The sequence below is a fragment of the Octodon degus genome, unplaced genomic scaffold (assembly GCF_000260255.1).
Source record: "Octodon degus isolate 3935 unplaced genomic scaffold, OctDeg1.0 scaffold00019, whole genome shotgun sequence".
Taxonomy (NCBI): Eukaryota; Metazoa; Chordata; class Mammalia; order Rodentia; family Octodontidae; genus Octodon; species Octodon degus.
This window is the reverse complement of record NW_004524595.1, coordinates 12,683,312-12,696,989: the sequence shown is the minus strand read 5'-3', so window position 1 is coordinate 12,696,989 and position 13,678 is coordinate 12,683,312. Positions and strand designations below refer to the sequence as shown.

The window sequence follows — 13,678 nt, the reverse complement described above, 5'->3', positions numbered from 1 at the left end:
GCGTACCAGTGCTTACTCTTCAGCCTGCTTGCAAAGAGGGACAAGGGTAGGAGTGGAGCCCGCCAGAAGGCATCGCTTGAGACAGACAACACTCCTGCCTCAGCCTACCCAGTGCTGGGATCACAGAGGTGTGCTAACACACTTGGCAATATAATCATTCTTTTTTTTGGCGGAACCGGGGATTGAACTCAGGCTCTTGCACTTGCCAGGGAAGCACTTATTCCACTGAGCCATCTCCCTGGCCCCAATTAATCATTCTTGACAAATATAAAAGATTTTCTTCTAAAATTATCAACATTGAGTTCATTGTTGAACAAAAGACAACAACACTTTTCTCAGAATGGAAAGAGAAAGTTGATTACAAAAATAAATTCTAAGACCAAAGGTGATAAAAATAGCAAAATAGGGGCCAGCAAGATAGCTCAATGGACTAATGTGCCTGCTTAGACAAGCACAGGGACCTTGGTTTGATCCCCAGCACCACATGTCGCACCAGTCCCACCCCCAAGGCAGGCTGAGCCAGCCAGAGTCTGGATGTAGTGGCACATGCCTATAATCCTAGCACTAGGGAGGCTGAAAGCAGGAGGATCATCATGAGTTGGAGCTGTGTTGTGAGACCTTGAAACAATCAAATACATTTTTTTTTAATTTAATTTATTTATTTATTTATTAGAGAGAGAGAGAGAGAGAGAGAGAGAGAGAGAGAGAGTGTGGTGTGTGTGTGTGGCCAGCTCAGCCCACCAGGGGGCGGGGCTGGCTGGCATGTGGTGCTGGGGGATTGAACCGCGGTCCCTGATGCTTTGCTAAGCTTGTTCTAAGTAGGTGCTTTAGACCACTGAGCCATCTCTCCAGCCCCTCAAATACATTTTTTTAAAAAGTACAAAACTGTGGCTGGATGTTTGGGGTGCAGGCTTGTAATCTCAACACTTGGCAGGCTAAGGCAGGAGGACTGCTGCAAGTTCAAAGCCAGCCTGGGGTATGCAGTAATACCTTATCTCCAAGAAAGAGAAGAGAACCTACAAGCTGAAGTAGTAAAAGTGTTGCTTTTCAGAGGTGGCTGGATTGACTATACATGATATGGGGATTATGTGATGCTGGGATCAAGGGTATGTGATTACTAAAGTAGCCCACTGACTGGTTGCCATAGCTTGGATGCAGATAACAGGAAGGCCCACTCTGGATGTGCGTGCTATCCCCCAGGGCATGTGGCCTGTATATAATCTACAGGGACAGAAAGAGGGCTGCTGTCATCAATTGTTTTGCTTCTCACCACTTTGCTTGCTTCTGCCTGCCAAAGCTCCTTCTCCTCTGAGATGCCCGTCCCAGGCCATCCTGCCATGGAGCCAGTCAACTATGGACAAACTGTGAGCCAAACCTTTTCTCCTTTAATTTTGAGTGTCAGGTTATTTTGTTCCAGCAAAAAAAAAAAAAAAAAAAGTAACCAGGACAAAAGGCCCTGAGTTCAGTCCCCAGTACCAACCCCCTTTAAAAAAAAAAAAATCAGTATGGTGATTTCTCAAAATATGAAAAGTAGAAATTTCATTTGAGCTATTTATTCCTTTTCTAAGTTTCTCCTGAAAGAGTTAAAGATACCATATTACAGTGACACATTATTGTCCATGTTTATACAGAGGCACAATTCCTAATTAGCTACATCTTGGAAGCAGCCTATATGTTCATCAACAGATGAATGGAAGAAAATGTGTTTACATATAGCACAGTACTGGTCTTCTATAAAGAAGGATAAACTTGAGTCATTTGTAGGAAAAGATGGACCTTGAAATCATGTTAAATGAAATAGCCAGACAGACAAATATCTCAGTTTCTCTTATATGAGAAGTCCAAAATATAAAGAGCAAAATAAAAGTAATAGAAAATAGTGATTTTGATTTTTACAAAACAGAAGGTGACCAAGAGATAGAGGAAGAGGCAAGGAAGCAGAAGGAAAGGGGGTTTTAAAACAAAATGTTGTACCCACATTCTACTCCCCATAAGGAATGTTATCAGTACGTACTGCAAACACGTACCAAAACCAAAATAAAGGCCAGGATATAGCTCAATGGCACAGTGCCTGCCTGGCAAGTGTGAGGTCTTGAGTTCAATTCCTTGTACCAAAAATAATAAATCCCAAATCTAAAACAAACTCTAGCTTCACAGTCCATTTCTCAAAAAGGCTACTTTTTCCCCAAGGTCTCTAATCCACAATGACACCAGCAAAGTCAGCTTCTCAAGAAGCAATTAAAAAAACTAGTGACCTCTACTTATTATTTTTACTTTAGGGACAACTATGAAATCCTTTTAGCTAGCCAACTAGATGATAAATCAGTCCTCAAATTTCAGAGAACAGAATGAATGTAACTGATACAGAAATCTTTAAAATAGAGATTATTTACCATAATTGATACATAAAAGAAACTTTCAGTCATGTAAGGTCTTTCCCAACACACTTGAACATATTTCCTAAATGATCTAAACAGAAACTATTTTATAATTAAATGGGAATGAACTAATTTCATTAATAAATAATCCATATAATTAGTATTAGGAGGAACCACTCTGTACCACAAGTAAAAAATATCATACTGATGGGGCCTTCTCCTTAGCTCAGTTGTTTAAGTGGCTGCTTCAACAAAGCAGTCAGCCTCAGGTTGCTATGGTTTGATCCCCACAACTCCAGCCAGCCAAAAAAAAAAAAAAAATCCTTCTGCCATTTTTCTCAATAAAATTATGGAAAAAATAATTAATTAATTAAAATTTTAAAAAAACTAAGAAGGGTGATTTTCAGAAGTACAAAGAATGGAAGGTATTATCTACAGATATTCAACCATGGTATTTAAATTTCACTTGAAAACACAATGAATTTGGCACGGTGGCCAAATGAGGCAAGGGGCTCTCAAGTTCAAAGGCAAAACGGGCAATATATGAAGACTAGGTCTCTAAGTTTAAAGGAGGAATGAAATGTAGCTTAATGCCACAGTGCCTACAAGGCAGCATACATGAGGACATGGGCACTGAAAAAAAACAAAAACAAACCTAATGCAATGGCATTGATATGTATAGCCTCAGTGACTGAACAATGGAGGCACTGAGTTAACATACTCCTGATGGGGCTGAATGGGGCCAGCTGTAACCTATATGACTCATGGTCAGATGGCTTCAACTGTTGGTTCATGCAAGACTGTCCCTCTGGGGGGCTTTTTATTAATGGTATATACATTAAAAAAAAAAAAAAAAAAACTGATAAAGGTAATTAGATCACCAGTAGTTCAAGTTGCTTGGTGGGACAGTCAGAATTGTACCCACCAGTGGGGTTCAAGCTGGCAGAAAGGTATTGATTCCTCATGGGGGGGGGGGGAATCCCAACTCAACCAAGAACAAACAGTAATGGGTTTAATCCTCAATATCAAAATGATAATAACAGTAATAATTAATAGATAAGTAACAGACCTAAAATGTGCTAGTTTCCCGATTTAAGAAAAATACTCTACCAGTGCTGGCAAGACAGCTCAGCTGACTAAGTGCCTGCTTAGGCAAGTACAGGGACTGGGGTTCAATCCTCAGTACCACATGCTGTGCTGGCTCCACCCCTGGGCATGGTGGAGCAGGCCTGTAATCCCAGCACTAGAGAGGCTGAAAACGAGGATCACTAGTCTGAGCTACATAGTGAGACCTTGTACAAAATACATTTTAAAAAAAAAGAAAGAAAAGAAATACTTTCCTTTCTCTGTTATTACAGATTTTAAATCTGGTTTCACCAAAATCTACTTCATAAGAAAATGTACCTTATTGTGCTTTTCTACAATGGCAGTGGACAGAAATGCTATATTATAATTTTCTATACATCAGGCACTACTGGCATATAATAAATATTGCTGCTATTAAGTTAAAACATCATTACTTCAAAATGCTATACATGGGCTTAAACAAGTGTGAAAATGTTCAAAGTAGAACATCTTAGTTGTAAACTCAATAGTAACTCTTTTATGAGCAAAGTATGGCAAATAAGGTTTGCCCTGCAAACAAACACCAATGAACTGGCTTTACTTCCTAAAGTACAACACTGAAAATTATGGGTTAAATTCAGCTAGAAAGATGCTGTAGTTCTTGTCATTAACAGAGTAAGAAAAAAAATGTCTGCATTAAGAATTCATGTACAGGGGGCCTGCCCATTAGCTCAATTGTTTAAGTGCCTGCTTAAACAAAGCAGTCAGCCTCAGGGTGCTGTAGTTCCATACCCAGATACTCAAGCCAAACCAGACCTGTGCCGAAGGCAACCTCAACCTGAGGCCACAAAAAAAAAAAAAAAAAAAAAGAATTCATGTACATATCTACCATTTACCTCTTAAGTCTATCTTGATTTCATGTATAAGTTCTAAGTAATTTACTGCAAAGTAGTAAGACTTTAAAAACACTTCTTGGTTTATTTACTTTTTGTAAAAATGTTCTATCTAACGTTGTACATTCATTCAAATTTCTACAAAACCTCAAGACCTCCAACAACAAAATCTCCCCTGTAATAAACCAATTACAAGGATCAGGGAGATAGCACAATGGCTTAAGTATCTGCCTGGCAAGTGCAGGGTCCCGAATTGAATCCCTGGTACCAATAAATAAATAAACAAACAAATAAACAAACCAATTACATACCTGGCATACCTGTAGCAAGACCCTGCCCAAAAGCCAAAGTTGGATTTGCAGCTGCAGCAAGTGATTCTGCTTGCTGTCCCTGTTGACCTTGGTTGGGAGTAAGAGGACGCTGACCAGTCCCAGCACGAAGAACCTACAACGGACAGATGACTCTCTTAAATAAAATGAATTTTTCTTCAACTACTATATACATATTACAAGTGGACTTGTGGTATGTTTTGGACAAGCAACATTTTTTCTACATGTGATAAAATGTGTATTTAGTACAAAGTTACAAAATAATTTGTTCATTACAACTAGGACAACTCAAAACAACACCTAATTTCTAGGTTTCTGGGTAAAAATCTTCCATAGTTGAATTCCTACTGATCTGGTGGGTGAAATTCTGTACTGTTTCTAAAGGTTTATTTTTTTGTATTTTAGAAAATAAAAAAAAAAAAATTTAGGATGAAAACAAAACAATTAAATTTTACTAAAATTATTTTCTAAAGCTGAAAAGTGAAACAGTAAGCTTAAAAGAAGTATATTTTGTTATGAGATAGCAATACAGAGCAAAATCTTCAAACCAAGTATTCAGAAACTTTATGAGTAAAAGCTATTTTCAATGTAAAATCTTAGTATGAAAAACAAAAAAAAAAAAAAAAAGGAAGGTAACATCTAAACAAAACAAGATGCTCTTAAATCTGGTCAACTTTTACTACTTAGAGGTACCACACAATTATTATAGTAATAAATACAAGCAGACTGAACATAATCATCAATTTTACAAATGCTCAAACAATTCAGGACCAACCTATATCAGCATCAAATACATGTATGTATACTGTCAAGGCAATATGGTATTTTTGTCTTTGGTCAAAGACACAGGTTACAACATAGTTTATTAATGATTTTGAGCTATGATATAAAAGGACTGCAGCAAAAGACAATTTCCACAGAGCATCAAATACAGTTTTCAAATACATTAAAGGAAATTCAGAATAAAATGTGACTGCTAAGTAAGCACTAGCACATTTATCATTAGGTTACTTCACTGGTATGAAGTATGATGAAAGAGCCTCAATTTTGATAGTTCGACAGTGTATATTGTCTTTTATTGTTGCTGTTTTGTTCCTAATAGCATTTATCAAGATAGCCCTTTGGCTGAAAATTGTAAAAAGCTCACAATAAACAGTTTCAAGAAATTAAAGGTAAACTTTAGCAAAAATATTTTACCTTGCTTAAAAATGTAAGGTTTCTAACAACCTTTTAATGATCAGGAACATTAATATTTAAACTTATAATTTAAATACCTGGAGAAAAAGAAGGGGCATTTATTCTGGTAAGACCATTATTAGGATACATCTAAGAAATGATGAAAATAAATTTAAAAGCTGTGGGGGGCCAGGGAGATGGCTCAGTGGCATAAGCGCTTCACTGGCAAGTGCAAGGGCCTGAGTTCAATCCCTGGTTCCACAAAAAAAAAAAAAAAAATCTATGTAGAGTTTTCAAGACAGAAATGAAATACAGTCAGGTGGAAGAAAAAAGGCAATGAGTAGTTTTTTTTTTACCAACTACATGCCAGGAGAGGTGTTATATAAGGAGCAAAAAACAGAGAAGATCTTAAGCACCAGGAGTTCAGATTCCTCAAATAGTAGCCAATGAAGGAAACCCTACCTGTTGCTGTCCAGGCTGAGCTTGTGATGCTGCTTGCTGACTCGCTGTGTTGTTTGCTGCAGCAGCAGTTTGTTGCTGAAATAAATTGGCTGGATATACCCCCCATGGAACACCATAATACTGTGGTGGAACCACTGCTGGACCTAATATCCCACAAAAAAAAAAAAAAAAAAAAGAAATTACTGGATTTTATACATAAGGCTGGTTACCTTATAAACTCAGATTATAAACAGGAATAAGAAAAAAAAATTCTGAGAACATAATCCTTATAATTATTTGCCCACATAACTTGCTATATACCCTTTCTGCTTTTTCTACTTCTGTTAAGCAGCAAGTATTCAAGTATAGATTATTAAAACAGAAAGTATTCAAGCAGGGGTCTTAATGAAGACATGTAAAGTAAAACCTAAGGTTACCTACCAATGGAATAGCTTAAGCAACTATGCAACATGTCCTGACATGTATCAACTTGTGATTGTTACAGATAAAAGGGTAATACACACCTAGGAACATCGGACACCACAAAAATACATGATTCCTAAGGTTAATTCATTTCTAAGTGTTAAACATCTTATAAGCGCTAAAACAAATTAGAATTTCTTTCTTTTTAAAAAATACTCTTAGGGCAGGGGAGACAGCTTAGTGAAATAAGTGCTTCCCTGGCAAGCCCAAGGGCCTGAGTTCAATCCCCGGTTCCACCAAAAAATTTTTAAAAAATAAAAATAATAAATAAATAAATAAATAAAAGTTAGTTCAAAAAAAATACTCTTCGGGGCCGGGGAGATGGCTCAGTAGAATAAGCGCTTCCCTGGCAAGCGCAAGGGCCTGAGTTCAATCCCCGGTTTCACCAAAAAAAGTAAAAACAAAAATACTCTTCATATTTGAAATAGAATTAGTTCCAAAAAGAAATAGAATTAGTAAAAATTCTCACAAAGCAATAAAATTTGTATGAAAAAAAAACGTTTATAAGGGGTAGCAAAATAAGACTCATGAGCTAAAATAAAGAACCAAATAAAATAAGCACAAAGAAAAATACAAGCCAGAAAGCAAACTAAAGAAAAACAATACAAATCAAATCACTTCTGCTCTACTTTATTTGATGCTTGGAGAATAAAGAGAATTAGGTTCAATAAGGATACCATTATTAAAGTATGAATGAAATGTCATGATTCTTGACTGACAGAATAGGAATCGTAAAATCGTATCAACACTCACATTTTAGGACATTTAACTAGTATACATTAAAAGGTGCAATTCTTGGTTTCACTTTTGTTTTCAAAGAAAATAAGCCCCAGTATAAATGACTGAACCACAAAAATGAAGTGTTTACTCCTATGAAGACAAAATATTTTTGAAGACAGCAAGGTAAGCACAGCCTACACTGAGAACTGATACAAGAATGAAAAGACTTTATGAAGAAATAACTCATTGCAAAAAACAAGACCCTTACATCGTAGACCTTCACCAACAAAATCAGAAGCCACTTGTGACTACTGAATAACTTAAAGATGGATAGCTCAAACTGAAACATCCTAGTAACAGTATAGGGGGGCCTGGCCTTAGCTCAGTTGTTTAAGTGGCTGCTTCCACAAAGCTGTCAGCCTCAGGTTGCTGTAGTTCGATCCCCACAACACTCCAGCCAGCCAAACCACCCCTGAGGGCATTCAGAGCAAAAAAAAAACCTTATTCCTAGTAACAGTATAATTTACACAGAATATATATATATCTATATATCTATATATAGATATAGATATATATTCCCCCCCCCCGTATTTAGGGCAGGGTCTACAGGGTCTCACTACGTAGATCAGACTCATAGTGATTCTTCTGTTTTCAGCCTCCCATGCACTGGGATTATAGGCACACACCACCACGCTCTGTCTCAATGGCCCGCCCTCTCAGCACGCCCCGTGGGCAGGGCTAGCACAGCATGCCAGGGATCTAACCCTGCCTGCTGCGCTCTGCCTAAGCAGGTGCTTTAGTCCGATAAGCTATCAGGCCGGCCCTTACACAGAATTTTGAAAGATACAGCATAAAAAAACCTTAAGATCTATTAATTTTAACATATTAATTACATATTGAAATAACATTTGAGAAATGGCTAAATTAAATGATTACTCAGATTAATTTTATGTGTTCTTTATTTTTGCTGTGAACACAACATTTTATTTATTTTTTTTTTAAATTTATTTATTTGTGTGTGTGTGTGTGTGTGTGTGTGTGGCCAGCTCAGCCCACCAGGGGGCGGAGCTGGCTGGCATGTGGTGCTGGGGATTGAACCGCGGTCCATGTGTTTTGCTAAACTTGTTCTAAGTAGGTGCTTTAGACCACTGAGCCATCTCACCAGCCCAGACCACAACATTTTAAATGGCATTTCTGGGCTCAAAATGCATTTCTGCTGGGCAGTACTGGTGTTAGAAATCTTAAATTCAGAATGCATGAGGTGCTTATTTCAAATTAAAACACCTCTTAAAATTGTTTCTTTCTATATGTAAATGATTCTCTATGCATAACAGCATTTTATGTATTAATGTCCAGTTACACAGCAACAAAAAGCTCAGTGTGCCAGATGACAAGAAAGTTTCCCTTACAGATTCTGAGTGGCAGTGTGGGATTTGACAATTTTCTCTAAGTTCTTTCCCACTCCATCTTAAATTTTTGTGTCCTAGTTTGCATATTTTAACAGTGCTCAAGAAACTTTTTAGCTATGTATTCTTTCAAAAATGCTGAAGATCTTTACAGTCTCTTACATGGGCATTCATTCCATCTACCTCCAGTTCATTTTCAGAAAAGTAACTTTACATCATCTCTGAACACTAGATTGGTCACTAAAATGGAGATATGCAACTTAAGACTTCTAAAGCTACAAAACAGACAAGCAAACCAACTAAGTATATAAAAGAAGAAAAAGTTAATGCTTAGGCTTTCCCCTGAAGCATTGCAGTTGAAAAATACCTAGAAACTTCAGATCACTATGGATTGTCAGTTTTTCACACGAATTTCAAATTTCCCAAACAGATGAAAATAAATTTATACCAAAATCAAAACTAAATCCATTACAATCAGTAAGGATGAGCAGTAAGTTACCTGCCAATGTTGCTGCTGCAGCCAAACCTGCTGCAGTGTATGGATCGGTCCCTGGAGGAGCAGCACTAATAATATATGGATTTGGCACAAATGCAGCTGGAGCAAGGCCTGCTGAGAACACACCAGCTATATTTAAAGGGGAAAATAGTGAACAAAAATGTCAAGTTTTATTTTCATTACATAAAAACATTTCCATTCTGAACCTCAGGTGGGACAGAACATTATAATGGTGCAGTTTCACTAGGTGACTCCAGTATATAATACTACTTGATGCTAAAGCTTTTCATTGAAGAAACAGAACTATCTCCTGTTGTCTTATATAATTTTTGTGAAAATCAAGTATGATGTGATTATACGGTATCAGAATACAAGGTGCTTGGAGCTAGAACTACTACACAGTAAGTTTCTCAATGAATCTTTATTAAGCAACACTATGAGGCAGATATTCCACACTGAGGAAAGAGGATGCAGCTGCCTCCCACAAAGACTATTGGGTGAGAATAACCAGCCAATAAGGAATTCCAATTTACTACTATAAGCAATATGGATATAGACAGAAGGGGTACCTAATAAACTTTGGAAGGGGTCAATAAGATGAATGAAACATAGAGTAAAATGCAATAAAACTGGAGCTATAACTACACTGATGACTGAGTTCCTGATTAGTGCACTACTCTGGACTCTGCCCTCCAAACAAGGAAACAAAGAAGTTTAAAGCACAATGACTGCAAAGCCCCTATTTCTGAGTCTAACATATGAATATACACATCTAGAAAAGGTTAACAAAGATTTTTAAACATGTATTTGTATTTATTTTTTTACTAAAAGAGAAGAAAACTCCTGAGTATTGAGACTCACTAGACTTCTCATTGTAATTACTGAAAAAATTATGTTGAAAAATGTATTGTCACTATGCAGAGTAAATTTCTTGAGACAACTGAAAAAGAAAAAAATTAATAAGAAGGTATTCAGAATTAAAGGAGATCAAAAAGGATCAAGTTTAAAGACGGAGAATAAATAAAAAAGATGGGGGATATAAAATTAGGTAATATGACTCTGGGATTTTTTTTTCCCCCCCTGACACAGGGTCTCAACTATGTTGCCCAGGCTGGCCTCAAACTCAATGCAATATGCCTGCCTCAACCTCTTAAGTGTTGGGATAACAGGGGTGTTATCACACGCTATTTAAAAAGTAACTTTTAAGAAAGTATACAAAAGGAAAATAATATTTTTAAGTCTAGGTCTTAAATTTAAGATCCTACATTTACACTAACTTTGAATCCTATTAGTTTTCAAAGCTTTTGGCTATGATCCACAGCATGAACTTATTTTATCTCAGTTTATGAATTAAAAATTAAACTATAGGTTTACTAAAATTCTTGTATTTATGCTTAATTTAATTTGCTCACTGTCATATTCTTAACTAAGACTAGGTCAAAGCTTTCAAAATTTCTTTCTAGTTTAGCCATCATAAATTTCTCATAGGAATATAAAGCAACGCAGTAACGTTTGCATTTTACTTATTATACAAACCTAAAAACTAGAACATAATTCTTTCTTTTGAGACACACTAACCTTGGATTCATTATGTAACCCACATTGGCCTTGAACTCACAGTGAACCTCCTGCCTCAGTCTCTACAGCTGGGCTTACAGGCAAATGCCAATATGCTTGTCTAGGACATACTTTTTAAACTATATTTTACAGTTCTAGCATAAAAACGTTTTTAAAAATTCAAATACTATCAGGGTAAAGTAGGAAACAAATGTTTTTGCATAATCTTTATTGATAGATTTATCTCAATTTTTTGATGTACAATATATGTACACACTTCATATTCTAGTCTGTAGCCACATTCCTGCTTTTCAATTCCTCATAGATATATCTGAGCCAAGAAAATGTACCCTCTTCGTCACCTCCCTTTCCTCTGCCACACACCCCCCCACCCCTAGTGGACTGGGACAACCTTTAGCAATTTCCTCCCTGGCTGTTAACCCTCCATTCTCTACTCCAACAGGAGTGTAGCCAGTCCACACAGCATCTCTAGCCCGACTCTGGCTTCTCAAAAGACAGTGTTGCTTTTAGAAGGAAGAGAAATAGGGTAGGGCCAGGGTTCCTTCTTTGTATACCCAACCTTCACAGCAAACTTTTGGGCCTTCCCCCCTTAAGGAAACAAGCCTCCGGCTAACTACATAAGCAGCACTCCCTAAACACGCTTCCCCTAGTTTGGTTTAGGAGACTCCAACTTGAGAGGTTCCTTGGCTTCTTTACAGACTCGTTCTGGTATTCCTATTTTAAAAAACAAAACACATTAGCTATTTTTAATAGCTGCACGACAGGTATATTTCTGTAAGGAAGAAACACAATGCAGCTTACTACTGAAATACAACTAGACAATTCATAATCTTTGGGTATAAACAATGCCTTTAAAAAAACTAGAGAGGGGACTGGGGAAATAGCTTGGTGGTCGAAGCACCTGCCTGGCAAGTGCAAGTACCCAGGTTTGATCCCTAGTACTGCATGCCGAACCGGCCCCAGAACCCCAGGCATGCTGTGCTAGCCATCGAAACTGGGCATGGTGATACATGCCTGTAATCCCAGAGCTGAGGAGGCTGAGACAGGAAGACTGATATGATTGTGAACTATATAGTAAGATCCTACACCAAATAAATAAATAGATTTTTTAAAAAGTTGCAGGGGCTGGGGAGATGGCTTAGTGGAATAAGCACTTCCCTGGCAAGCGCAAGGGCCTCAGTTCAATCCCTGGTTCCGCAAAAAAAAAAAAAAAAGCTGCAGAGGCCTCTAAATTATCACATTATAGGCAGCAAAATTAGATAAAAATTAATATACAACCAGAAAAAGATTGGGCTTTCAAGAAAGAAAATAAAAGACATTAGAATTGTGGCTGACAATGCAAGAGATGAAGGCCCAACTTCAAAATAAAGCTTCAGGGCTAGTGATATAGCTCAATGGCTTAAGCACCTGCCTGGCAACCACAACGTCCTGAGTTCAATCCCCAGTTCTGCCAAAAAGAAAGAAAGAAAGAAAGAAAGAAAGAAAGAATGAATGAATGAATTTCCCCAATGAGAATGAACAAAATAAAGCTTCAATGGCCAGGCCTACATACCTCCCAAGGGTATAAACAGTAACTTTGGATTGTACTGTACTTAGTATCACATGGTCCAATCCAGTCTCCCAGCTGGGTGACCAGTGCACCTGGATTCAACCCTTACCAAAAATACCTTTGTTCTTCCCATGTACCCTTGCTATGTGACTCATTTCCCTAATGGATCAATATTAACTATCACCTATACTTACAATCTTATAAACTGACTATACTTTAACCCACACTGTATCCACATTGTGATTTTACTGTATGAATTTCTCCTTACTGATATAGATTTATCTCATTTTTTTGATGTACAATATATGTACACACTTCATATTCTAGTCTGTAGTCAAATTCCTGCTTGTCAAAAAAAAAAAAAAAAAAAAAAAAAAAAAAAAAAAAATTCCTGCTTGTCAATTCCTCATATCTGAGCCAAGGCCAGGGTTCCTATCTGAGCCAAGGCCCTACTTGGCAAGAATTCATATTTTGAGACCCCTCGCAGTTTTTTCTCAATAAAGCTTTACTCTTCCTAACCTCCACTGTCACTTGGAATACATTCTTCATTTCTGGGGGATATGAACTCAGTGTATCTGACACCTAGCAGGTTGGGAGTTATTATTTCTCCTGTATCAATATCCCTATGTAATTTCACTAAAATGGGCAAAAGCATGTAATTTAGGGATAGGGATACTGAACTATGGGCTTAAGCATGTTAGGTAAGTAATTCTCTCCCTTTGCCATTTTGGGACAGAGTCTCACCAAGTTGCCCAAGCTAACCTGCAATTTATATCCCTCTTGCCTCAGTATTCTAAGCAGCAGCATTACAGACACGTAAGTTCCTAATGCCCATTTCCAAATTTTCCTACAGGAAAGATGTACCAACTTATATTCTTATCAAGAACATATGGGGCCTGCGAGATAGCTCAATGGACTAAGCACCTGCTTATGCAAGGGCAGGTACCAGGGTTCAATCCCTGGCACCACATGCTGCACCAGTCCTGCCCCCAGATGCACTGAGCTGGCCACAGAGACAGGGTGTAGCAGTGCATGCCTGTAATCCCAGTGCTGGGGAGGCTGAGACAGGAGGAACACTACGAGTCTGAGTGGCATAGTGAGACTCTGTACCAAATACATTTTTTAAAAAAAAGGAACAAAGAAATGGTCAGAGTAAAGTTCAAC

General features: G+C 37.5%; 1 protein-coding gene across 22 annotated transcripts in view; it reads right to left on the bottom strand.

The window, feature by feature from the left end:
• The window catches only part of Pum2 (pumilio RNA binding family member 2), a 100,419-nt gene that overhangs the window by 36,059 nt on the left and 50,682 nt on the right, over nt 1–13,678 (bottom strand). For 14 of the 22 annotated variants that reach the window (XM_023710871.1, XM_023710870.1, XM_004627473.2 and 11 more), the window contains 3 exons: nt 9,391–9,516; nt 6,304–6,446; nt 4,648–4,780 (listed from right to left, as the gene is read on the bottom strand). In XM_023710871.1, the coding sequence (XP_023566639.1) occupies nt 4,648–4,780; nt 6,304–6,446; nt 9,391–9,516 (402 nt within the window). The remainder of the gene's footprint in view (nt 1–4,647; nt 4,781–6,303; nt 6,447–9,390; nt 9,517–13,678) is intronic. The other 8 variants (XM_023710874.1, XM_023710878.1, XM_023710886.1 and 5 more) reach the window with 3 other exon arrangements.